Source organism: Daphnia pulicaria, chromosome 1, assembly GCF_021234035.1.
Source record: "Daphnia pulicaria isolate SC F1-1A chromosome 1, SC_F0-13Bv2, whole genome shotgun sequence".
Lineage (NCBI taxonomy): Eukaryota > Metazoa > Arthropoda > Branchiopoda > Diplostraca > Daphniidae > Daphnia > Daphnia pulicaria.
In genome coordinates, this window is record NC_060913.1 from 14932282 (window position 1) to 14956069 (window position 23788).

Sequence of the window (23788 nt, forward strand, 5' to 3'; positions counted from 1 at the left end):
TCAAGGCGCAAACATTGAAAGTGATACAGAACAATAATCAACAGTTGAGGAAAAATGATGCAACCCACAGAACCCATTGAAGACTCGCAAAATTATTAAAATCCATTTGAACGCAAATCGAAGTAAAATAAAAATAATTTGTTTTGGAATTATTTTGAAATACTATAAAGAATTTGTTTGATTTTTAGATTTAGCATTTATTTCGTTCATGGATGAACTTCTAAATATTTCTAATGCTATTTTTTTATAAAAAATTTGCTCTGAAATTGAAACAGAAGGTAACCTTCAGTATTTAAGTATCTACGTAAATCAGAAATCCTTGTAAATATTCTTATTAATCAAAATGTTAATTTAGGGTTGGCATTAATGGTAATTTACGTTAAAAAATTAAATAAATTAAGTGGAAGTTTGCGATTGGTTCTGTGGGACAAAGAGTAAGGGGGGAACATTAAAATGCATCAGATTTGCACTGAGAAAACTATCAATGCAGTGTGAAACTTCAAACGGAGTAATAAAAAAAGAGAATGAAGTACATTAATAAGAGAAAATGCCTCATTGGCAGGTGGAAATTCCATACCCGGATAACCATAAGTAAATATGTGTGATATCTACGGCATCATTGGACGAGACGGGAAAGGTGAGATGATTTGGAATGGATTTACACTGACGTTTCCATTAAAACCCACGCGATTCAAGTTGTTAATACAGCCCAGTTTGTGGAACTGAGCGTTGAGGCCATCGATTGGGAACTTAAGTGAGTCGCGAGGCATTCCAGAACGACTACGCTCCTCTGCCATCTGAATTAATAGGAATAAAACCCTAAATTAATGAAGCTCTACTAAAAGTAAATACTAGTTTAAAATTTACCCAGTTCGGTTGCGGATGAAGCGGTGGTCCAAAATTAGTGAACATCATCTACAGTAAAACAAATTGGTAAAGTAAACATTAACCCTGATGGTCGAATTTTAATTGTAATCTTACCGGATCAGTAGTTTTGCGCATGCGGTTGTTGGTATCCGCCATAATGCCATGAGTGTTGTAGTTACGATTTCCCTATTAATAACAAAACAAAAATTACGGTGACTTGGTAGATTTTAAAATACAAGAAAATTACGTTGAGGTCAATAGTTGCGGCTTGCATGAAATTTCCTTGATGTGGGAAAACTGATGTCGACGAATTCGAAGGAAATCCAGTTGGACTTGACTGAAAACCACCGTGGAATGGAGGAGGCAAAGTAAAGACGCTATATGAAAATTAATAATAATTTAGCAACTTTTTAAGTATAAAGGACTTTCATTTAAATTACGATTACTTTGGAATCTGATTGGATAACGGATGCGGCAATTGTTGCATCATTGTACACGGTGGCAAAGTGACCGGGGGACACTGAACCGGACGTGGTGGCGGCGATGACAATATGCGGTTGTTCTGAGCGGAAAGAGCAAACTTTGGTGCCGGTTTGCAAGGACTGTACGACGAAGTAGAAGAGACCGAGTTCATCGAAACCGAAGACGTTTTTCTCGATGGCGGCTTAGATTTGATCGCTTTTTTCTCCTTGACTGGTTTAGCCCAAGTAATTTCGATCGTCGTGCCATTGATCTCCGTATCTGTAAAGTTTTAAAATTAAAGCACATTAAATTAACTGCCGTACACGAGGAATAAAACGACTTACGATTCATGTTGCGCATGGCTTTCTCAGCTTTTTCTCTGGATGAAAAATGAATAAATGCAAAATCACGCATCATTTTAAGCTTCTGCACATTGTCGTCTGATACACGGTTGAATAATTCACGCAGAACTTGTTCTGTTGTTGTCAGCGACAAGTTGCGGACGTACAGGACCGTAACCTAAACGAGAAACAATATATTTCAACTCTGGTTCGGTTACACGATTAATGCAATAATCATACTTGCGACATGACGTCTTCTTCGATTTCATTTTCCGGTTCGGCCCAGTCAACAGCTATCTCTTTACCCCACAACTGAATGCGGTCGGGAATCAACTTTCTACGGGCCTTGGAAGCTGCACGATGATTAATGTACTCGACAAACGCAAAACCACGATTTTTAGTTTTATCTGTGATGGAACTGAATGCAAAAACGTAAAGCTTAAGGTTAAATAGATTTAAAATAATTTAAACAGACTCACCTGTAAACGATGACTTTGGTTACGCCTTCGGTCAGCCTTTCCATTTCACCCTGAATTTCTTCGCGAGATTTGGTTTTAGGTATACCTCCAATAAATAGGCGACAATTGTCGATCGATTTGACCACGCCAATGTGGTGTCTTGGTCTCAATTCCTGGATAAAATAAGATCATCAATAGTACATAACATGTGTTCTATTTCAAAAGTGTTGAATAGTGTTCTATATGCACATACATAGTTGTCCATCAACTGAATCGCGCGATTGGCATCTTGTCGGTGAGCGAATTGGATGAAGGCAAAGCCACGATTTGAGCCGCTGAAATCCATCATTAAACGGAGCTCGTAAATGGGGCCGATTGTAGAGAAGATTCGATACAATTCATCTTCGAACACATCACGTGGTAATTTCCCCACAAATATTTCAGTCCCTTTAGGAGGTGGAGGGCCTTCCCAATCTGTTTTGAAAACGTGAGCATTTAGGCATACATCACCAACTTAACAACGTGCAACTAGGAGTAAATTTAGAAATCTTAACACTTGGAGTCGGGAATGCCAAGAATTCATTTCTTTAAAAAAGGCTCAATATTGCCACATAATCCCGCCAAAATTAAAGGAATAAGTGGACCGGAAAATAATAAATTTGAACGTTACTCACTTGGAGGAGGACCGCCGAATTTCCGTTGACCATTTTCTTGAATTATTTCGCAGCCAGTTTCTTGCATGAGTTTTATTAAGCTTTCTTCTCTCTTCTGGATAGCCAAAATCTCGTCTATTTCAAATTCTTTGCAGCTTCCCATGTTGAAATATTAAATGAATTTAAAAATATGTAAAGGTTTCGATCGAATGGCTACTTGATTCACGAATTTCTGGACACCACTGAAGTGGTGACTGCCTTCGTCTGGAAGATGCCCTTAACTAACCAGTAACCAGAAAAAAAGATTTCAACACGAGGTCGAAAAAAAATTCGAAAGGAAGGGAACTCGAGGATCATGAGACTGAGGCTTCTGATTGGTTGGTAACATCCATCACCGCTAGCAGTTTGAAATTCGAATTTTGTGTCAAACCTAAAGTAATGTTATAAAAATAAAGTGTGAACTTCCATTTTAATTAAAACAAAATAGACTAAAATTATTCCAAATCGATAGCAAAAAAGTGTTAATCGCATTCAAAAATTCAAATCGTTGTTCGCATTTTTAAGCGCCATCTTTTTCCGGTAAAACGCCCTCATGGCATCCCTGCTTTCTCAAATCTGACTGGTTTTTACTTCGGCTTCGGCTTCAAAACATGTAAGCATGGTCTGCGTGTATCAAGAATTCGAAACTTAAAAAAAAATAATCTTCAAAATATCGTATTGTCCTCTTTATTCTTTATAAATAGAAACGAGAAGAATTTGCACGACAAGATTGCAAGAAAGTAAGTTCATTTTAGTTTATTTTCACTGCAAAACCTGTGTTTATTAACTTAAGGTTTCCAGGATAGGAATCTCAAAATGGACCTAAGAAAACCATGGCTGATATCTGAGAATGATTACAAGGAGGCAAAAATAGTAGAAGTGAAAGAGTACACTGAGAATAAGCAAGGCAGTGTGGCTCAAAAAAGTCCACAGAGTGACAACGTTGGTAATTTCCCCAACTTGTTGAAAACAGGTCAGAATAAGCGGATAGCAAATCAGGTAGTGTCTTAAAGATTGTGTTAGTTCCACAAATCCAGTATTTGATTTTTATCTATTTCTTAGTTACCTCCAGAAGAATTTTTGCCGGAGGATGTGCAACTTTTGCAGAGGATGAATAGAGTTCTTCATGTGGATAACATTAAAAAAACAATGGTCTGCGTGAAACTTGAAAAGGATTACAATCACCTTAAAGGCATTAGTAAAAATGGTGCATAAAATAATTTTTTTGTTTTAAATTTTATTTTTCTTCCATCAGATAAGATTTCTGAAATCGAAAGGGAAAATGAAAAACGTCGTGAGGAATCTAATCTTCTACTTCAAAATGCTCTGGATGAAATTTCTTCACACCAACTAAAATCAGAGAATTCCAAAGCTTGCAAACTTAATCTAGCTGATCTAAAATTGAATGAGGGTAATCCAAACGATATTCCCGAGAGGCAAAAACTCAAAAAGGCAAGATAGCAGAAAAGAAAACATCCGAAAAATATTGAACTTGTGTGTTTATTTTATTTTTCCAATATTTTTCTCCCGTAGGAACTACGTGATTTGAAATATATGTACGAGGAATTGCAGCGTAAAGAAACTCAAGGGCGTCGCCAACTTAAGATCTACGAAGAAAAGTATGGGTTATTCTTATCATCACCTCGTTTCACGCTTAACCGTTTAATCTTTTGATTCAGGTACCAGTATTTTGAAGATGTAGTCAACAACAGTTCGATATACTTTGATGAACGTAAGAAGCAGTTGGACGCCTCGCTGTCTAAGATCAAAATGTTGGAATCGGAGCTTGAAACCTGGAAGAATTACTGCTTCGAATACGAGGAGTTGGTATTAGTTCAACACGACAGGTAAACATTATTGTATTACAATTGTGATTGCTTATCAATTCCATTATTATTCTGATGAATTCCACAAATTTACAGGCAGTTGCAAAATGGGATACAATCAGAGCCAAATGCATCTTCTCAGAGAACCAGAAATCAGCTTGATCCGACCTTCATTAATAATTCAATTTTCAAATATTTAAAACCCAAGGTAAGCCACTTTGATTTCCTTTGTAGTCCAACCTATGATTTATTAAATCTTAAAGAAAAATTACATGATTTTTGCAGGGAAATCCCAACTGACAATTTGCAATCTTGCGTCCTTCAAAGTTAACAGACGTGTTACCAAACAAAGATACAGAAAGTTACATACGGATAGGCGGGATGAAACTCTTTTTCTCTTATTTCGTTCATTTGATTGCATGTTTTCGATGGCGAGTGATTTAAACTTAACAAACTCTAAGTTGGGCAATGTCGATAAAGTTTAATAACTTTGAAGATTGTTCCAAGTTACCATTACCAATTACCATATTTGCCCACTATTTTGTAAATGTTTATTTTTAATGCCACCAATGAAACCCCAATAAACTACAAGTTTCGTCCATATCGACTTGACATCTTCCCTCTATTTTGACGTTTTTTTTACACAACAGAGCGTATTCGCACATTCGCCTTTTATCTATTCTAGATAAGGGTATCTCGTGGCACTCGTGAGTCGCTCGAGTCATTTTATTTTATCTAAATATTTTAGCCTTAATCACTTTTATTAATGAAAAATAGTGAAAATCTCATTCGTGATTCGTTATTGCATCAATTGTTATATTTTGAATTCTCTAATCTCTATCCTTGGTAATAGCATTTGGAAAATTGGCAACATGGCAACATGCTTACTGCTTCGTTTACTTTCTGACGAGTGACTGCTAACTAAAAACAAAAAAAACCCAAATACTTTTACGAGATTTTAAGCAATTTTCGTTTGTATGTTCACAGGTATCTTTCCATTCTCACTTCTGTTTATTGCTGATAATGCCTTGTAAGGACTTGAGATCAATTTATAGAATTCCTAAGTTGGGGTCATCATGTCTTAGTGTAAATATTAGTGATGTTGGTAACTGAATAATAGCCTACTGCTGGGCTGTCAGCAGGTAGCCCAGTTTTTGCCCACACGTTCCAGTTTTCTTCAACACCTTCTTTCTAGTATTTGTATAGATTGAAATTTTAAGTCTTAGAGTGAGACCAGAGGACTGGAGACATTAAATTGGGAAAATTGTAAGTCGCGCACTGTCACTATTGAACAAGGAATTTTTAAAACTAACTACGAGGGAATACTTATTATTATGTATGCAACTCCTAATTTCTTGTTGATTAAAAGTAAAATGAAAATTTTTTTCATCATCATGGAATTCTTTTACAATATCAAGAGCCGTTTTTACTTTATATTTTTTTTTTCTTTTACTTCTTCTGATAGCCTTGAAACCTTTTCTGATTTTTCTTTTTACCCTCAAATACATTACTTTTCATTCAGTTACTGACACCGGAGTAAGGTCGTGATAATTCAGCCATTTGTATTTAATCGAATGTTAACGAATTCGTCTAGCAAATAAGTACATTCAAATATTAACTTGTAGGCAAAGAAATGTCATCTTAGATAGGTAAAGTAGTATATAATTAATATTATGCTATCAATTGCGACTCTGTAATTAAAATTTTTTTTTTAAATCCTGTTCCAGCGAAAGTTTAACAAGCCGGGCATCCTCCATGGCCACCACCATATCCACCGCCGAATCCGCCGTAGGAACCACCACCACCGACAGCTGTAGCTTGAGCGGCCTGGGCGGCAGAATAGGCCTTGTTGGCCGCTTGCTGGGCAGCGGCAAGATCAGCTAGTGAAGCCTGTTGCTTGTAAGCCAAAGCCTGGGCGTTCGCTTGGGCTTGGTAAGCCATCTGAGATTGGGTGAAATAGTTAGTTAATTTTAAGTTTATTTTATTTTTAAGTGCATTAATCTGTTAGTTTCATAAATAGATTTTGTTGTCACCTGAGCTTGAGTGGCTTGCTGAGCTTGGGCTGCTTGAAGAGAAGCGACAGCCTGGGCAGCATGGGATTGAGCGGCCTTGGCGGCAGCTGCCAAAGCTTGAGCCTGTTGCAAAGCCTGGACCTTGGTGGCTTCGGCAGCTTGAACGGCCTGGGCAGCTTGAGCAGCCTGGGCAGATTCAGCGAATGCGGCGGCTTGGGCAGCTTGGGCGGCCTGTGAAATTTGAGCAGCCTGGGCTTGCTTGGCTGCAACTACGGCTTGGGCTTGTTGGGCAGCTTGAACAGCTTGGGCTGCGAGGGATGCTTGCGCTTGCTGGGCGGCCTGAGCGGCAGCTCCGGCTTGGGCGTTTTGGGCTGCTTTTGCCACATTTGCGGCCTGTTGAGCGATGGCTGCAGCTCCGCCATAACCTACCCCATATCCACCTGCTCCTCCACCGGCACCTCCACCATATCCTCCGCTACCACCGCCCCCATATCCACCTCCTCCACTTGCGAATCCACGTTTATCCTAAAGCAAATGTTGTTGTTGTTTTTAACACTCCACAGTACTTTTGTAGGTTACTTGGAACATACTCTTGTGACGTCGTCAACTTCTATATCCTTAGTTTCCGTTTTGCTGTCCTTTTCAGCCGTGACCATCAACACGAATCCTGCAGTAAACATTGCCTTAAAATAAGGTAGCTAGTTAATTATAATTCCATTACTTACCAATTACGCAAACTAATGCTGCCTGAAATCTCATCTTGAAAATTGTTAGTTAGGGCACTGTGGAGCTGAAGAAGTGTTGCTGAGGACTTGCTGGTTAGTGATCTACTTTAACGTTGAAGTCACCCCGAGTTGCCTTAAATAGATGACATTCCGGTCGGTTGCTCTTTGGGCTCACTTTAATGTCCCGTTGATTGTTTTATTCGCTTCGTCATTCAACGCCAGTCTCGTCCATATCAATGAAAACCCCTTCAAGCGGCCAAAGTAGGGTAAAAGAAAGACTTTTCCTTTTTGTTTTAGCAATAGATGCTGGAACTGTTTCTCTTCCTCCCTCAACAAAAAACAATTTTGTCCAGAAAAATCGGGGGTGCCCGATCTTTTGTCCAACCGAAAGTGAGATCGACTAAAATATTTCAAACTTCACCCACGCGCAAACGTGCTGTATTCTTATGGAGAAAATAAGAACCAAACTGGCCCATGAAATGTGACAGTTCATCTTTTATTTCCTATTGAAAGTTATAAGAGAGAGTTAAATTTCCTATAAAGTTCTCAATCTATTCGAGTCGATAGAGAAAGCTGCATGTCAATTCTTATAGGGCTATAGACTGCAACAAACATTATATCCAAAGTAAATTGAAGCATTTTATTATAACATTCTCGTATTAAAAATGGAGATGAAATGTATTTAATCCGCGCTTTTAGACTAAACTGTATTATATTTTTATTTGTGTTAACATGTTATTGCTATATTTTAATGGGTTTTATTTGGTAAAAGGTTTCTCTACAATCGATACAGATGGTGACGAAACAAAGCAACCAATAAGACTGATGACCAAGGGGATTTTTTCAATCGTCAAAGAAGTAGCGGACACAGGTATCATGATGACATTTATCTTTGCCTCCTCTAAGCCAAACTTTCTGGTGTTATCTCTTCTAGACCGTCACCTACATTGCACAAGTCGGCGAAGTTACATGACTGTGCCCACACAACAATATCTTCTCCGTGATTTTCCCCGTTTGGAAGAGGCTCATCTTCACAACCGCGTAAGAAACTAAAAATGGTCCCTAAATTTTTTACACGAGAGTTTATTACCTGCGAAGGTCTTGACTGCTCTTTGACTACTTATCTTTATTTAAATTTTACCTGGGTCTGATTTGTACTCAAGACGACGAATTGTGCAGTAATTGTATTTGCATTGCACGATGGGGTTATTGGTAACCGCAGCGGGATTCGTTATGCAAGCGTCATCTGCTCCTCCTTGACTGAAGCAAGAATAGCACAGTAGTTCACCTAAAAATAATTAACAAGTTAAAGATTCTTGACTGGATAAAAACGTAAGGTTCTGTAACGGGAGAAAATATCTTGTATTTACCTTGTGCGATGGAACACAGAACAACTAGAACAGCTGCAAACAATAGAAATCGAGACATCATTTCGTTATTCGTGGTCAAACTGGATTGATGAGCATTACCTTTACGCATCCTTATTTATATGGAGATATGTGTCACATTTGCTCTTTAAAAGTTGTCTTTGTACCATTTTTATCAGTAAAAAATTCCCCTTTTAGGTAAAGGGATTAGTACTTCCCTACCCCCTGTAATTGTGTCGATGCGCTCATCATCGAATTGTCAATCATGCATCTAATGGAGTTGCTAGTATAGAAATTTACAACTTAAATTGATTTCTTGTACAGAACTTTCATTAGATTTTCGCCGACGTCGACATCAGAGTTAAACGATCCGCTTTGAATTCCGTTTATTTGTGATAGAAATTATAATGACTGTTCATCGTGTTTTGGGTGAAGATTCGGAATATGGGGAGAAAACAACTGGGGCACAATTGTCTTTCGTTGATTTTATGCTGATTATTTTTCTTTCTCCCTCAACAAAATAAATTTTTCTTTAAAAATTGGTGAGGGGGTGGGGGGGTCCCGATCGATTGTACTTCGTCGCGCAAACGTACTTTATGCAAAGCAGTTCATCTTATATTTTCTATTAAATGAATAATAAGAGATACGTTACATTTCCTATTAAGTTCTAAAACTATTCCAGTCAATAAAGAAAGCTGAGTGTAATTCGTTCATAGATTGCAAAAGAAATCTCGGAATTAAATTGAAGCAAGAAAAATAGCTACGAAATGTATTTTGTCGACGCTTTTAGAAGAAATGGTATAAATTTTATACATGTTGGCATATTGCTATATTTTAATGGATTATGTGAAGTAATAGATTTTTCTACAATCGATACAGATGGTGGCGAAATAAAGCAACCAACAAGACAGTGATTACCAAGGGGATTTTTTCAATCATCAAAGAACTAGCAGACGCAGGTACGATTATGACATTTGAGTTATCTCCACCACCACCAGCCATACTTTCCGGTGTTATCTCTTCTAGTCCGTCACCTACATTGCACAAGTCGGCAAAGTTACATGACTGTGCCCACACAACAATATCTTCTCCAGGATTTTCCCCGTTTGGAAGAGGCTCATCTTCGCAACCGCGTAAGAAACTAAAAATAGTTCCTAGATTTCTCAAAAGAGAGTACATTTAAACATCTCGACTGCTAGTTTATTATCGTATAAATCTCATTTTTCACTTTTACCTGGGTCTGAAGCGTACTCAAGTCGACGAATCGTGCAGTATTTATATTTGCATTTGACAATGGGGGTATTCGCCGTTACCGCAGCGGGATTCGTTACGCAAGCGTCATCTGCCCCTCCTTGACTGACGCAAGAATAGCACAGTATTTCACCTAAAAATAATTAACAAGTTAAAGACTCTTTAACTGGTCAAAAACCTCAGTTTTGGTCACTTTCCATCGCGTACCTGAACAGTGAAGGTTCTGACATGAAAGAAAATGTCTTGTATTTAGTATTTACCTTTTGCGATGGAACACAGAACAACTAGAACAGCTACAAACAATATAAATCGAGACATTCTTTAGGTAAGCGTTGTTTTTCGTGGTCAGACTGAATTGATTAGCATTTCCTTGTCCGCGTCCTTATTTATCTGGTGTGATGTATCACGGTTGCATTATAAAAGTTGGTGTGGATACCATTTTTATCAGTAAAAAACAAACAAACAAAAATATTTTCCTTTTAGATAAAATCATGCTGGTGTTTCCCTATCCTAAAGACCTAAACGTACGAAAACAAATTTTGCTTCAATGCGCCTGGTCAATGTGAATGGTCAATTAATAAATGCAATGATTCGCCGATGCGGTTTGTATTGAAATTTACAAATTAAAAAATGATTAGTTGCGTAAAAGAATTTTTTAGTTAAAAAAAAATTTCTAGAAATTTTGAAAGTAAATTTTATTTCGCCATCTAGTAGACATTATTGAAAGCTGATAAAGCGCCATCTTCCTTTTTTAATAACAATCACGTCAATCAGTCAATCAACTTGTCATTGTCATCGTGCATTTTCAACGTGCATTTTCGCCGACATCGACACAAGAGTTAAACGACCCGTTTCGAATTTCGTTTTTTTGTGATAGAAATATATAATGGCTGTTCGTGTTTTGGGTGAAGATTCGCAGTATGCGTTGGAAATGAACGCTGCCGGGACAAAATTGGTTGTCGTCGATTTTACGGCTTCCTGGTGAGTAAAATCTATTTCAGTTATCTGATACATGCAATTAGATATTAGAATTTATTCTGGATCATAAACATAATAATAATACTTTAAACAGGTGTGGACCCTGCCAGAGAATTGCACCATTCTTTGATGAGTTAGCAAGGAGATACCCACGAGCTGTCTTTTTGAAAGTTGATGTTGACAACTGCCCTGAAACTGCAGCAAGCAATGGTGTTTCTGCCATGCCAACTTTCATCTTTTTCAGAAATAAGGTACTTATTCATTAAATAAGTTTTAAATATTTATTCATTCAATATGGTTTATCTGTAATGTTCAGGCAAAAATTGATCGTTTGCAAGGAGGAAACCCAGATGCATTGGAGCAGAAAGTTAAACAGCATTATGGTTCAGAAGATGCAGAAGAAGATTGCACTGTACAAGGCTATGTAAATATGAGTCTGTTACTGCCATATTTGAAAAAATAGTTCATTTGGGTATTCTTGGGATTTTATTAGTTGGATCTGGCTACATTCATAACAAAGAGTGGATGTGAGTGCCTCAATGAGTCTGATGAGCATCCATTAGCTGGTGCTCTTACAAGCAATCCTGGATATCTTGAATCTGATTGTGATGAACAGGTAAACTGTTATTTTACGATAGCCAAGTTATGCTAGAAGAAATTTGTGACGGTTTTCGTTTATTTTCTGCATAGTTAATCATCTCACTCGCCTTCAACCAAACTCTGAAAATTCATTCTATAAAAATCAAAGCTCCAAAAGATCAAGGACCAAAGACTTTGAGATTATTTATTAATCAACCACGCACCATCGATTTCGACTCGGCTGAGAGTACACAACCAACACAGGAAATTGTGTATGTCTTATTTGTCTTGAGATTTAAAACATATGATCACGCTTACTATAAAACCCTTTGTTTTGGCAGTCTGCAACCCGGAGATCTAGACGGGAATCCGGTTCTTCTTCGTTTCGTAAAATTTCAGACGGTTTCTAATTTAATGATTTTCATTAAAGACAACCAGACTGGAACCGAAACAACTCGTATCGATCATTTGACAATCTACGGATCCCCACTTTCGACAACCAACATGAGTGATTTCAAACGAATTGCTGGCAAGAAAGGCGAAGCTCATTAATTTCAAAATTGCCATCTGTGTAATTCACCAACAATTACAGAGTATCTTCATAAAAAGGAATTCGAATCATTTTTGATTTAAGTGTAACTTAATCTTTTCGACACACTCCGTTTTTTTCATTTTAGAGACGCCCTTTATTCCTTGATTTGAAAGATAGCCTTTAAGAACATCAACAGTCATTTTATCCACCTGCAAACCATGAGAACAGAAAGACAAATCACATCGCAATCCAAAGTTGTAGCTTACGTATTCGTCACTATACATACCCATCCGTTTTTCGCTGCCTCTTCAACGGCAGCTTCATTTTGGGGATCTTTTGCCTTTGAAGCTGAGGGTACATATTGAGACTGGTAGCCGAGAGGAAAAACCAGATCGTTGAAAGTCGTGGATCGTTGGCCAAGTCTCTGTAGAGGAAAAAATGTCACAAAACCTTATTCGGGTTAAGTAAATGTAGACAAAATTTGACGTACATTGTCAATAGCGTCAAGATCGGGCATAACTAAATCTTCGACGCTCTCGATGTTTTCACGACCTAAGGCCATCCCTTCCAAGGTATTCCATTTAGTACGCAGCGCAGGATCCAAATAATCAGAAGGAGTATATCCAACTTTACTGGTCAACTTTTTTCTAAAAGGAAAATACAAATTTTTGTATGAATTACTGTTGAGAAAACCAGACACACTTTTTGAAATTACACAACTGCCTTCGCCGCATCAATCTGGTTGGGATCAGCTTTCCAAATTTGTTGAACAAATTTACGTTCATCGTTCAGAACGGTTGTAGATTCCACCAATTCATTGTAATTAAATTTGCGGACATCGTTTCGGAAAGGTAATATTATCACATGAAAACCAAATAACGGAGCTTGATTTGGGTCGTGCTCTTCATGTGGTAATAAAGCTACTATACGAGGTTTCATCGCTGCTGTCATTTTCAAAACGCACAAAGGAGCAAATCCCCTTGCTTTGCAACGATGCATGAGGGCTCCGAAAATCATTCGACTTCCTATAAATAAACACGTTATTAAAAAGTTTAATAGTGTGAGCGATTCGTACAAAACCTTTGACTAGATCTTCGTCAGGATAGATGAAACTAGCAGGACTAAGATGAAAATGCATTTTAAGTTTCCCGATAGGTTTAAATCCCAGAAGTGTAAACCCAGACGGAAATTTGGATTTCAAGCTTGCTAAATCATTTTTGTCTAGACGAATTTTCTCGTCACACACGGTTGTGTACTTGATGAGCTCACTTGGTAATAGAGTCTCAGCCGTTTCCTAGATGAATATGACAAATTATAGACAGTATGTTCAAGGATCATATATATACAAATGGTCAGTAGGTCATTACAGCGTTGAATTTAGTTGTGACTGATTTGACTGGCTCGTTTGTTCTCTTATCCAATGGCACTCGTTTGGGTTGTGCGGCAGGTCTAACAAAATGCATAGATATGTTCACTGGTACTTTTAAATTCAAAACGACGTAAATCTCGTTACCTCATTAAGTTGTATAACCTTACTCCGAATTTTGTGTTCGAATCTAGATTGAAGACCAAACTTGCAAAAGTTCTTTTCTTCTGACATTTGCGGCAAATTTTCAAAAGTAGTTCGTCCGTTGTCATGCTAACTGGAAGAATGCCGCCTCTGTCATTTGATACGAGCAATTCCTGATGTGACATTGCAATTGACACATTATTTAAAATGGTAACAGTAACGATCGGATAAAAGAAAAAGAGTATACATAAACTTTAGTTGTGTTAAACTCTTCTCCTATAGGAAAAAGGAATATTGAAACCCCGCCGTCTTGTAGGTCTCCAATTCGTCGTTCTGCTTGCTTTTGTTTGGCCGAAAATTTAGAATGTGGTTCATCATTATTGGTAAACAGAAAAATCTGCTTTTTATCTGTCTTTGATTTACTAAATTGAAAGAAAAATATTAGAAACAATCACTTATTCCTTATTTTTCACCTGAGCATAATGATGAATTGACTTGTGATAACTTGTGTTACACTAAATAAAACTTACTGCTTTGAAAATATTGAGCTGCACAGCCATAGAGAATCAGCCAAGGATATGGATTGAGGATTACTTTCTGCATACATATACTCATCCATTCCACCATCCTTATTGAGCATGTCATCCAGCTGTGTGATAGGCTCACAGTCTGGATTCTGCAAGTCCTGAAGGAGAAACGTGTTTGTATAAACCCCATATTTGTCGTTGGGAGCTGTTTTCTTGGTCCCAAACAGTACAATAGCAACAGAATCATTTGGATCTGTAAAAATTTTGCTGCACAAAGTATCGTAAGCACACTTTATGGCTAAAACGAAGGGACAATCGTTTTCAGTTTGTGCAGCATCTATGTCATCAACAGGTGGTTTTTTGAACATAGGAACTGACGCGTCAATCAAAAATATGATTGCATCCCTTCCATTGTATGCATCGTAAGTTTCCTCTTCCAGTGCATCACGATCTTCCATAACTAATTCGAATTCGATTAAAACTGTAAAATAATCAAAATTTAACTATACGAAATGAGAAATCAAGCAGACGTTTAAAACCATAGAAATGGCAACAAATCGAGAGCAGCGACATCGAGCGTTTAGAATATGAAATTTAAAACGCAGTCTACCGACAACCTTTAACAGTTACAGCAAAAGTTTTTTTTTTTTAGTACATCTAAATTTGTTATGATCAATATAAAATCTATCAGTTGAGTAGAGTTAACTTTGAGATGAATGAGAAGTGCTGATGAATTAAGAAGTTCATATGAGAAGTTTCAAGAATGGAAAAGTTGATTAAAGACCTTGGTTTGGTTATGCAAAAAGCAATGGGGTTCCCATAAGGATGAGGAAACCAGGATATTATATGATTTTCTTGTATAGATTTTACGTCAGATAATTAAAACGGCACCCGAGGCCCGAGCCTCATAATATCTCACTAGCGCGCTATGCTCATAAGCGAGCACGTTAGCTTATTACATCGACTGCCACATTTGACGTCGATTAATTTCTTCTCATTAAACGGGTAGAACACACATAAGTGTCACTATATCGACATTCTCCAAGTCTTGTGATTGACCGTGAACGCTTCTGCGAAAACGGAAAGGTAGAAAAGAAATCAGTGACAACAGATTCTTTGAAAACAAATTTCCTATCGCTTATCTCTATCGAATCGCATCCGTCAGAGTTTAACAAATGTGAAGTTAACAAATGTCTTGTTTTTCTAAACACGAAATTGTGGCACGCCACCCGCACCGTTCAGAATGACACATTGACTGTCAAGGCGATTTGTCAGATTCTAACAAGACTATCCTTTCGTAAGCGTTAATATAGAAAAAAACTGGCCGGATACAGCAAATTGGAAAGGAGTCCCAGGTATTGTCGTGAGAGATGATAGGTTAAAGAGAAAAACCCTTTCCAATTGTGTACCTGTCTTCATTTTCACGACGGACCATGGAATAAGTTGACTATAAAATGATGGGGGATAACCAACAACCATCACAGTCATTTCATTCTCTTCTGACTGTTCACTACCTGATCTTCTATTCACAAATCAACATGAATATTGCCGTGGTAAGGAATAAACAAGCGAATTAACTGAATTCTAATCATCTATTTGAAAATGTATAACATTCTGTGTGCGTTTTTCCAGCTTTTAGCGTTCAGTTTGGCTTGTGCAGTGGCTGCTCCGGCTCCGGAACCCTACGTAAGCACGTCCTCTTTCGATTCCACTTCAAGGGGAATTCAATTTTCGTCGGCCAATGCCAAAATTCTCGGTCAGATTAATCAGCACAATGAAGACGGCTCCTACACTTTTGGTTACGAGTCTGAAGATGGATCCTTCCGCATCGAGAACAGAGACATCGACGGATATGTAAACGGCAAATACGGCTACGTCGATGCTAACGGCCAAGTCCAAGAGTTTGGTAAGTTTCAAATTTGCATTTCTTATTCCATCCGGAATAGTTGTAGAGTATAAATTGGTATTTTAGAATATGCTGCCGGATCGATGAACGGACAGGCCATTGGATATCAGGCTCGTGGAACGGCTATCCCTGAAACTAACCGCGCCCAGGCATTCCCAGTCATGTATCCACCTGCTTCCGCATCAGTGGGCCAGAAATACCAGGACTATGAATATTCCAGCGTTGATGACGACCGCGACGGATTCCCCGATAACATTTTCCACGGATCATTCGGCACCCGCAACACGCTACCAAACGCCGTCCGTTTGACCGGTACCCAGGTCCACACTTCGTTCGAAAATCCATCGAATGTTGTTCGCCTTACAGCTCCGACTCAAACATTCATCGAGAACACTCCATCCAACAATGTGCGCTTGACCGCTACGGCCACACCGAATGTCGTTCCTGTTGTCAACACTGTTCAAGTCTCTCAACAGCAGAAACCTTTCGTTGTCCGTTTGACTTCTCCGGCCGGAAATCCATCCAACATCGTCCGCTTGACTTCTTCTGGCCAGACATCTTTTGATAGGCCAACACAAGCAGTTGTCAACCGCGTCCAACAGCAGCAGAAACCATCTGTTGTCCGTCTAACCTCTCCGGTTCAAACGTCGGTCCAAAATCCTTCAAATGCTGTCCGTTTCGTGAATCCAGCCCAGCAGGTTTCGAGCCAGCAGCAGCAGCAGATTGTCAAGTTGTCCTCGCCGAATAGGCAGACCGTCATCCAGCCTTCTAGATTCTCCACCGGTGGTTACCAGGTGGTAAAGCAGAACGTTCAGAGGCAGCCCCAGCAGTTTGTCCAAGATGCTGGGCAATCCGTTTACCAGTCTCCGTACTACTCCAGCTACGGTGGACAACAATTCGTATCTCGTAATCCAGTTTACTCTTCCGGAAGACTGAATTCTTTCCTCGGGGGACGCTTTGTGGTTGGAGGAAACAACCCAAAGCCCATCACCAACACCTTCGCCCCGTCATCAACCCAGCAGCAAGCTATTGTCATTGACAGTGATGACATTGACGACTTGAACGACTTTGATGATGACTTGAACGATTTCGATGACGACGATTTCTTCTCTGCCGGTCTTTCGTCCGTTTTTTCCGGTTGATTTAGCAATCGCTTCATTTATTTTTCAAATGATTTTCCCATTAACTTTTGAGGACTCGAGCGACTCTTGACGACGACTTTGGACGATTTTAAAACCTCCTCTATTTTTTAGCAAAGATTTTTTTTCTGGCGTTTCACTTCGATATTTTTTCCTATTTTTGTAGTCCATGTGTTATAAGGCATGTATGAAGTAGTTGAGACGCAAAAATACAAGTAGAATGCGCAGAAATCTCGTCGACTATGGTTTATTCGTACTCTCATTTTGAAAATGAAATGGGTAACAGTTTATAGCTTGTACTTTATGGAATTAATCAATACAATATTTTAGCGATTAATTCAGTGTTGAAAAAAAAAACCTTTCGGTAATTGGCTGTCTGATTCGTTTACCAACTAGGCTCAATGGAAATGTTAGGTCTAATATAGCTGTATAGCACGATTAATACTTCCTGAAATCGTTTAGATGTTCTTATGGAGATATTATCATCTATGTTTATCCAACACTCCAACAGTGACGTCTTTGACCTGTTGTGTAATTCAACAAACAACATAGGGCATTATAGTTTGTGTGCGTCAGCCGATCATTAGTCAGCACAGGCACGCACACGCACCTGCAGTACAAAAGTAAAAAAATAATTGGCTGAATTTTTTAAATTTATATAACTCTTACATATTTATTAGATGACATATACATCTATATATTTGCCAAACATAAATTCAGTTTATACGGATTACGGTGTTGAATGTACGAAACAGATTTTAACGTTGAACGAATCGTGATTTTAAATAATTGGTTACTACCTAGTAATCTTCAAAACATAAAATATACTCAATAAACTCTTGCAACATATAGCCTACGTTGTTTTTGCCTTCTTCAGCTCTTTGTTGCGCTGATAGGATACAACACCTTATCTCACGACAATCGAAACGTGACCTACCTGTCAAAAAATCTTGATTAGCGTTTTCAATTGACGTTATGTAGCGCATATATGTAACAAGCCCGCCATGAAACTTCGATTTCAATTTGGCATATCTCACCGTCACTTAACGAAAATCAAAATTGGAATTGCACGATGATTCAGCTGGAATTGGTTCTCCTCATCGAGTTGCGGGTTTTCCTAACCGCTACCTAACATTCAAAAATACTTAGAACTCTATATGCCACCGGACTTCTCGCCCGTATACGTTCACAATCAGTTTGCCTTCCAATCCAAATCGACGCAAAAACTTTGACCATGTTATCCAAGGTCGTGTGCTGAAAATGAATAAGATTAAATGAAAACATTCAAGAGATTTTAAAAATAACACAAGGCTTCACTGTTTTTTGCGTCATTTCTCTTTGCCGAGACAAGATCATAATGGTATATGGGACAACCAGCACACAGCATCTCAAAAATTTATAAGTCGAAATAGAGGCTTCTTATATTGCATCAACCCTTTACATTTTTTTTGGTCTATCCGTTTGGCTTTCGAACCATACAGGTTCCACGATAAAAGTGTGACGCAGAGCCCGCAGTTTTATAATGCAACCCCAGAAAAAAAAGTCTATAAGGATGTGGGGTACCCCTTTGCAAATAAAACACCCAGAGAGAGATTAAATCAAACTCGAGAGTGAGAGAGAAAGTAATTCGAGCATCTGACATTATTTCACAGAAAAGAAGGGGGTGTACATAGGCGATTATAATTTAAGAAAAAAAGAGCCATCGGATGCAACAAGTTTGAAAGACGCTGGCCGTGAGGGACCGGTAGTTTGATGGAGAAAGTACGCCAGCAAGTCCAGTTCTTTCAAACGGACAATGCAAAGAATGTGTATACGACATCAAACAATGGAATATGGGTGGAGTATAAATTGACGGGAGATGACCAGTCAACATCACAGTCACTTCAATCGCTTCAAGTGTTCATCATCAGTTCTCCAAGCAACAACAAATATGAATACCTTGGTAAGGAACAAGCGCTATGCATTATAAAATCTAAATTGATAGATCATTTAAGTTAATAAAAATGTTATTTCAGATTTTAGTGCTCAGTTTATTGGCCTGTGCGCTGGCCTCTCCGGCACCCTACGTTGTCTCTAGGTCGCCGGCCGTTCAATTCTCAAGATCCAACACGGAAATTCTTGGACAAATCAATCAGCTGAATGACGACGGCACCTACACTTTCGGCTACGAGTCTGCTGACGGATCCTTCCGCGTCGAGAACAGAGATATCGACGGATATGTAAACGGCAAATACGGCTACGTCGATGCTAACGGCCAAGTCCAAGAGTTTGGTAATAAGTTTTAAAAAAATCACATTTATTATCGCACCTTATTCGATTCGAAATTGAATTCGTTCTTGTAGAATATGTCGCCGGATCGACAAATGGAGAAGCGATAGGATTCCAAGCTCGTGGAACGGCTATCCCTGTAACTAATACCCGTGCTCAAGGATTCCCAGTTTTGTCATCCGCCGTCTCAGTGGACCAGAAATTCCAGGACTATGAATACTCCAGCGTTGACGACGACCGCGATGGATTCCCCGATAACCTTTTCGATGGATCGTTCGGGACCCGCAACGTTGTCAAACCAAATATCGTCCGTTTGACCGGCGGCCAGACTTACAACGAAAATACATCGCCAATTCTCCGTGCTGTGGGTAATCCTTCCAAGGTTTCCGTCCAGCCTTCCGTTGTCCGTCTGGCCACTGCGTCCCAAACGCCATCGTCCGTTGTCCGAGTCGTTAATCCTGGCCGGAACACTCAAAAGTCTGTCGTCCGCCTGGCAACACCTTCCAACACTGTCCGCTTCGTCAATCCGGCCCAGGTTTCTAACCAACAACAGCAGATTGTCCGTCTGTCGAACACTGCGAAGAGCGTCATGCAACCTGCTCGATTGGCCGGCGGAGGTTATCAGGTGGTCCGTCAGAGGCAGCAGCAGCCCCAGCAGCAGTTCGTCCAAGTTGCTGCTGCTGGCCAGTCTCTCCTTCGCTCACCCAGCAGCTACTACACCAGCAATTACGGTGGACAACGGTTTGTTTCACGCTCTCCTGTCCGCTCTTCCGGAAGACTGAACCCCTTTTTCGGAGGCGTCGCCACCACCACCAACAGCAACGTAAGAGATAATTTCGGGAGCTTGATGATTAGAGACAATAACAAGCTGACGTCTACTTCCAGCTTCGCTCCGTCATCTGTCCAGACTGTCTTCATAGACAGTGATGACTTTGATGACTTGAACGACTTTGATGATGACTTTGATGACGACGATTCCTTTATTGTAGGTTCGTCGGCTTTCCTCGGTTAATTTAGCGATAGCTTTACTTGTCATTATTAGGGTTGTATGGTCATATGATGTTTGAATAGTAGAAAATATATGCAGAATTCTTTAAAGCAACCAAACTGCGTGTTCAACTTATTTATTTCAATTTCAGTTTTTTACCCCCTAAGAAATACAGCCAACACAGTGTTGGGGCCTGCGAACGACCTTTACACGGAAGAAAATTTATCTTGTGTATACATGATCAGTGATATTGTCGATAAGGAATAAGTTATACAGGTGTCCACCCAATTTCTGGCGCATGTGTTGCACAACCTGTCATTATGTAAAGTCACTTTTGGATTATTTCTGGAAGTGAACGACACTCGTTTGTTCTTCTCTCTCCAGTCGCAATCACTTGCAATTCTTTAAAATTTTAGTGCACCAGAAATTTGAGCATAGAAAACGTTAGAAACAAGTTAGAAAATGGATCTATTCACGGTTTTGGCTTGGATCATATTTTATTTGGTGGTTGTGACTCTGTTCTACTACTGCTTCCGCCAGAGCATGTCGTCTGTACAGCAGTCGGCCCGTGCACGAATCGACTCCACGCCAAGAACTACTCCAACGACATACTCAGCATCCGATAACCCAAGAACGAACGAACGAAGAACGGCAATTCGATCCGGCGGTAACCGCAGCGTCTTCGTCATCGATGATGACGACGGTCGCCGGCCATCCGATGCTTCAGATTTCATCAGATCTCCGCCAGAGTACAAATGGGAAGACTTGCCGCCCAGTTACGAAGAAGCCGTAGGATCGTTCACCAATCCAACGTTCAACGACCAGCAGCAACAGCCATCCACCAGCACCACCATCGTTGGTGACGATTCAACTGTGATTGAAGTTCCGGCATCGGCAGCTTCAGTTAATTGAAGAGAAAACAATTATTGTGTGAATAATAGAGTGAAATGTTACGCAACAGCACCAGGCTGTTATATAAATGTATACTCCGGCGATTAATTTTATTTTTATATAAAACAAACGTTTAATGTACGTGTCTGCTTGTTTGGGGGAGACAATTCTGTTGTGGAAAACATGTTTGTCCAAAATAAATATAATATAATAATTTTGGCTACATATAAGCTGTGAGATATAGCCTCTCTGCGTATATCGTCAGCTGAGACATAAAAGCCTCGTATCTCCTTTTTTTTTTTGGTTTCTGTTTGTATTTAATATTTTCCTCCTTATCTATTGTGTACACCGAAATGTTTCACCACACCACACAATCTCATGGCCGAGCGGCTGTGTATAGAGTTGGAGTGCCAGAGTTAACCAGAGTCCCACCGACTTGCAACGAGCCGGGGGGGGACACGATCTTTAGTCTTGTGTTGAACTCTTATATCACGTTTAGTTCCTCGATAACTATAAAGTCAACTTTCACGCAGCAAAGAGTGTGCTTCAAATATTGATCGAGGTATGTAGGTTATACACCTATGAAAACATTTTGCTCCAGTTGGTTCCTCAAATTATTTTGCTGATTAATAACAATTAGGCGACACAGTGCTGAAAATTCATTATCACGGGTTACTATATAACCTGATAGATTGATAAGTACTAGAGCAAGGATACTACGCGTGAAAAGGAAATATTTTTTATCACCTGCCGTTGGTGTACCCAAACTGAGAAACGTGAACAGGAAATCGTGTCTAATTCAATTTGCTAACCGAAATGTTTATTCTGTCCGTCAGGCGCAGATCTGACGACGATGAATTCGATGGACATTACGGTGTTGGCTATTGTTGTCGGCGTGCTGTTGTTAGTCTTCATCCTCTGCGGCTGCAACAACCGGAAGAAAATCCGCAACCAAGCCACTCGGATCTTTCCGTCCGGCCAATCGAATAATCCAGCAGCAGCGCCAGCAGCTGGACGCAGTAGGCGACATCGTCGTCGAGGTGGCCGATCGGAGAGAGCGTCGGAAACTTATCCTGCCGGCAGCAATAATGCCAACGTCTTTGTCATATCAATTGACGACGCACCTCCGCCTGAATACAAATGGGAAGAGCTACCTCCTCCGAGTTACGAAGACGCAATCAAGATCGCTAGTCTCCAGCAGCAGGATTCGGTGCTGCTGACCCAGTCTACGTAATTGCAGCTTGTTTATTATATATTCTGTAAATAGTTTCATCTTGGCAAATTGCCGAAAACAACTTATACATATTGCATATAACCCCCGCTTCATCGCAGAATATCGTTTCGTCGTTATAAATCCACATGAGCTCAATTTTGAAAAGGGAAATGAAATATCAACTCATTTTTCTCGTTTCCAAGGGAACAAACACATTTTTTTTCCTGTGTCTTATCGCCAGCGTGATGTTGTCGGACGAGCCTAAAAAAAAAATCACGGAGCGAGACTGTGAACGACTGATAAGTCGAACTCGAATCCGATCGGACGTCATTTACATTTTTTTATTCACGTAAAATACCCCTTTCGTATTCAGAAAGTTGTAAACAACGTACACAAAATCAAAAACTCGATCACGGTCATTCTGAGTATCTGAATGCTCCCATTTGTTTATCAGTGGAAATAAAATGACGAAAAACACCATTTTAAATAAGGACGGAAATTGAATTTTGAATTGATAATAGTCAAGCAATTATGTAATTTGTATGACTATACACACTCATATCATCGTATTATATTTGCCAACATAGAAAAACCAGTGCAAACCAGTGTTACCAGCATGACTGCGCAGTTTTGCTGATGGTCAAAAAGTTTACCGTCTAAACTTTTGGGTGCCTTACGATTACGAATCTCCTTGGCACCAGCATGTTCTCACCACTGTCCAAAAACTTGCATTTCGATCTGCTTATAATCATTCTTTAAGATCTATGGCTCAAATAGAGGTCAACTATATAGAAAAGAAAGTTTGCATTATATAAGATAGCGGGAGGAGTGACGAGACTGTACGCGATATAAATGTCACCCACTGGGCCATATAATGTGCGATGAAAGCGGGTTGATAACGGCCTTCAAAAATTTCACAGGGTTTTTCTCTTATTACGACGTCAGAAAATTCATACGCTCTGCAATATCGAACCATGTGGGTTAAAGGCTATAACAAATCGGATATACTACACACCGGTGTGTGTGTCATCTTTGATTTTATCGTTAGATAGAAAAGATATACAAGACAAAAGGTCGCATGTACCGGAAATTTTTTAAACTGTAGCTCAAAAAATTCGGCCAACAATTTATGTGTATACCCACTTGTGAAGTCAAGTCTGATATAAAACCACGACTCCAATCAAAAAGAAATTGGGATGATTCCAATGCGGACTTTTGTTCTAATTTTATACAATTTTAAATGCACGTCGTGTCTG

At 39.3% G+C, this 23788-nt stretch overlaps 9 protein-coding genes and 2 long non-coding RNA genes across 13 annotated transcripts; 6 read left to right on the plus strand and 5 right to left on the minus strand.

The window, feature by feature from the left end:
* Nucleotides 1-7: 7 nt before the first annotated feature.
* On the minus strand, nt 8-3072 carry LOC124334448 (probable RNA-binding protein 46). The gene is made up of 10 exons (XM_046789052.1): nt 2803-3072; nt 2382-2602; nt 2150-2301; nt 1911-2088; nt 1674-1848; nt 1314-1608; nt 1115-1244; nt 982-1053; nt 868-915; nt 8-797 (listed from the first exon to the last, which is right to left on the minus strand). The coding sequence occupies exons 1-10, from the start codon at nt 2942-2944 to the stop codon at nt 609-611; spliced, it is 1602 nt and encodes a 533-aa protein (XP_046645008.1). The 5' UTR covers nt 2945-3072; the 3' UTR covers nt 8-608.
* Nucleotides 3073-3391: 319 nt separating this feature from the next.
* Nucleotides 3392-5249, plus strand: LOC124336338. 3 transcript variants are annotated; one of them, XM_046790117.1, is made up of 8 exons: nt 3392-3560; nt 3614-3819; nt 3883-4012; nt 4076-4272; nt 4354-4439; nt 4500-4667; nt 4743-4854; nt 4932-5249. In XM_046790117.1, exons 2-8 carry the CDS (start codon nt 3637-3639, stop codon nt 4944-4946), a joined length of 891 nt encoding a protein of 296 aa, XP_046646073.1. In that variant the 5' UTR covers nt 3392-3560; nt 3614-3636; the 3' UTR covers nt 4947-5249. The 3 variants fall into 3 exon arrangements, with proteins under 3 accessions (XP_046646073.1, XP_046646082.1, XP_046646065.1); XM_046790126.1 differs by having other exon boundaries at nt 3627-3819; XM_046790109.1 differs by having other exon boundaries at nt 3393-3560; nt 3622-3819.
* A 942-nt stretch (nt 5250-6191) lies between these two features.
* On the minus strand, nt 6192-7511 carry LOC124336450 (glycine, alanine and asparagine-rich protein-like). The gene is made up of 4 exons (XM_046790267.1): nt 7384-7511; nt 7249-7325; nt 6680-7183; nt 6192-6587 (listed from the first exon to the last, which is right to left on the minus strand). The coding sequence occupies exons 1-4, from the start codon at nt 7415-7417 to the stop codon at nt 6381-6383; spliced, it is 822 nt and encodes a 273-aa protein (XP_046646223.1). The 5' UTR covers nt 7418-7511; the 3' UTR covers nt 6192-6380.
* Nucleotides 7512-7542: 31 nt separating this feature from the next.
* Nucleotides 7543-8238, plus strand: LOC124338117. The gene is made up of 2 exons (XR_006917665.1): nt 7543-7649; nt 8156-8238. It is a non-coding gene; the product is annotated as an uncharacterized LOC124338117 (long non-coding RNA).
* LOC124337236 lies at nt 8206-8877 on the minus strand. Its single transcript, XM_046791344.1, has 3 exons — nt 8754-8877; nt 8525-8671; nt 8206-8445 (listed from the first exon to the last, which is right to left on the minus strand). The coding sequence occupies exons 1-3, from the start codon at nt 8860-8862 to the stop codon at nt 8285-8287; spliced, it is 417 nt and encodes a 138-aa protein (XP_046647300.1). The 5' UTR covers nt 8863-8877; the 3' UTR covers nt 8206-8284.
* A 628-nt stretch (nt 8878-9505) lies between these two features.
* Nucleotides 9506-10411, minus strand: LOC124337061. Its single transcript, XM_046791089.1, has 3 exons — nt 10262-10411; nt 9985-10134; nt 9506-9904 (listed from the first exon to the last, which is right to left on the minus strand). The coding sequence occupies exons 1-3, from the start codon at nt 10317-10319 to the stop codon at nt 9615-9617; spliced, it is 498 nt and encodes a 165-aa protein (XP_046647045.1). The 5' UTR covers nt 10320-10411; the 3' UTR covers nt 9506-9614.
* A 380-nt stretch (nt 10412-10791) lies between these two features.
* On the plus strand, nt 10792-12180 carry LOC124336416 (thioredoxin-like protein 1). The gene is made up of 6 exons (XM_046790224.1): nt 10792-10982; nt 11074-11230; nt 11296-11403; nt 11473-11595; nt 11670-11830; nt 11900-12180. Exons 1-6 carry the CDS (start codon nt 10888-10890, stop codon nt 12108-12110), a joined length of 855 nt encoding a protein of 284 aa, XP_046646180.1. The 5' UTR covers nt 10792-10887; the 3' UTR covers nt 12111-12180.
* LOC124333939 (X-ray repair cross-complementing protein 6-like) lies at nt 12116-14687 on the minus strand. The gene is made up of 9 exons (XM_046789008.1): nt 14131-14687; nt 13850-14022; nt 13604-13778; nt 13458-13539; nt 13171-13384; nt 12806-13115; nt 12581-12737; nt 12377-12514; nt 12116-12299 (listed from the first exon to the last, which is right to left on the minus strand). The coding sequence occupies exons 1-9, from the start codon at nt 14583-14585 to the stop codon at nt 12177-12179; spliced, it is 1827 nt and encodes a 608-aa protein (XP_046644964.1). The 5' UTR covers nt 14586-14687; the 3' UTR covers nt 12116-12176.
* An 845-nt stretch (nt 14688-15532) lies between these two features.
* On the plus strand, nt 15533-17403 carry LOC124334973. Its single transcript, XM_046789095.1, has 3 exons — nt 15533-15680; nt 15760-16033; nt 16100-17403. Exons 1-3 carry the CDS (start codon nt 15582-15584, stop codon nt 17173-17175), a joined length of 1449 nt encoding a protein of 482 aa, XP_046645051.1. The 5' UTR covers nt 15533-15581; the 3' UTR covers nt 17176-17403.
* Nucleotides 17404-19034: 1631 nt separating this feature from the next.
* On the plus strand, nt 19035-20542 carry LOC124335809. The gene is made up of 3 exons (XM_046789283.1): nt 19035-19114; nt 19188-19443; nt 19515-20542. Exons 1-3 carry the CDS (start codon nt 19103-19105, stop codon nt 20450-20452), a joined length of 1206 nt encoding a protein of 401 aa, XP_046645239.1. The 5' UTR covers nt 19035-19102; the 3' UTR covers nt 20453-20542.
* A 199-nt stretch (nt 20543-20741) lies between these two features.
* On the plus strand, nt 20742-23023 carry LOC124337897. Its single transcript, XR_006917559.1, has 2 exons — nt 20742-21881; nt 22156-23023. It is a non-coding gene; the product is annotated as an uncharacterized LOC124337897 (long non-coding RNA).
* Nucleotides 23024-23788: the final 765 nt, after the last annotated feature.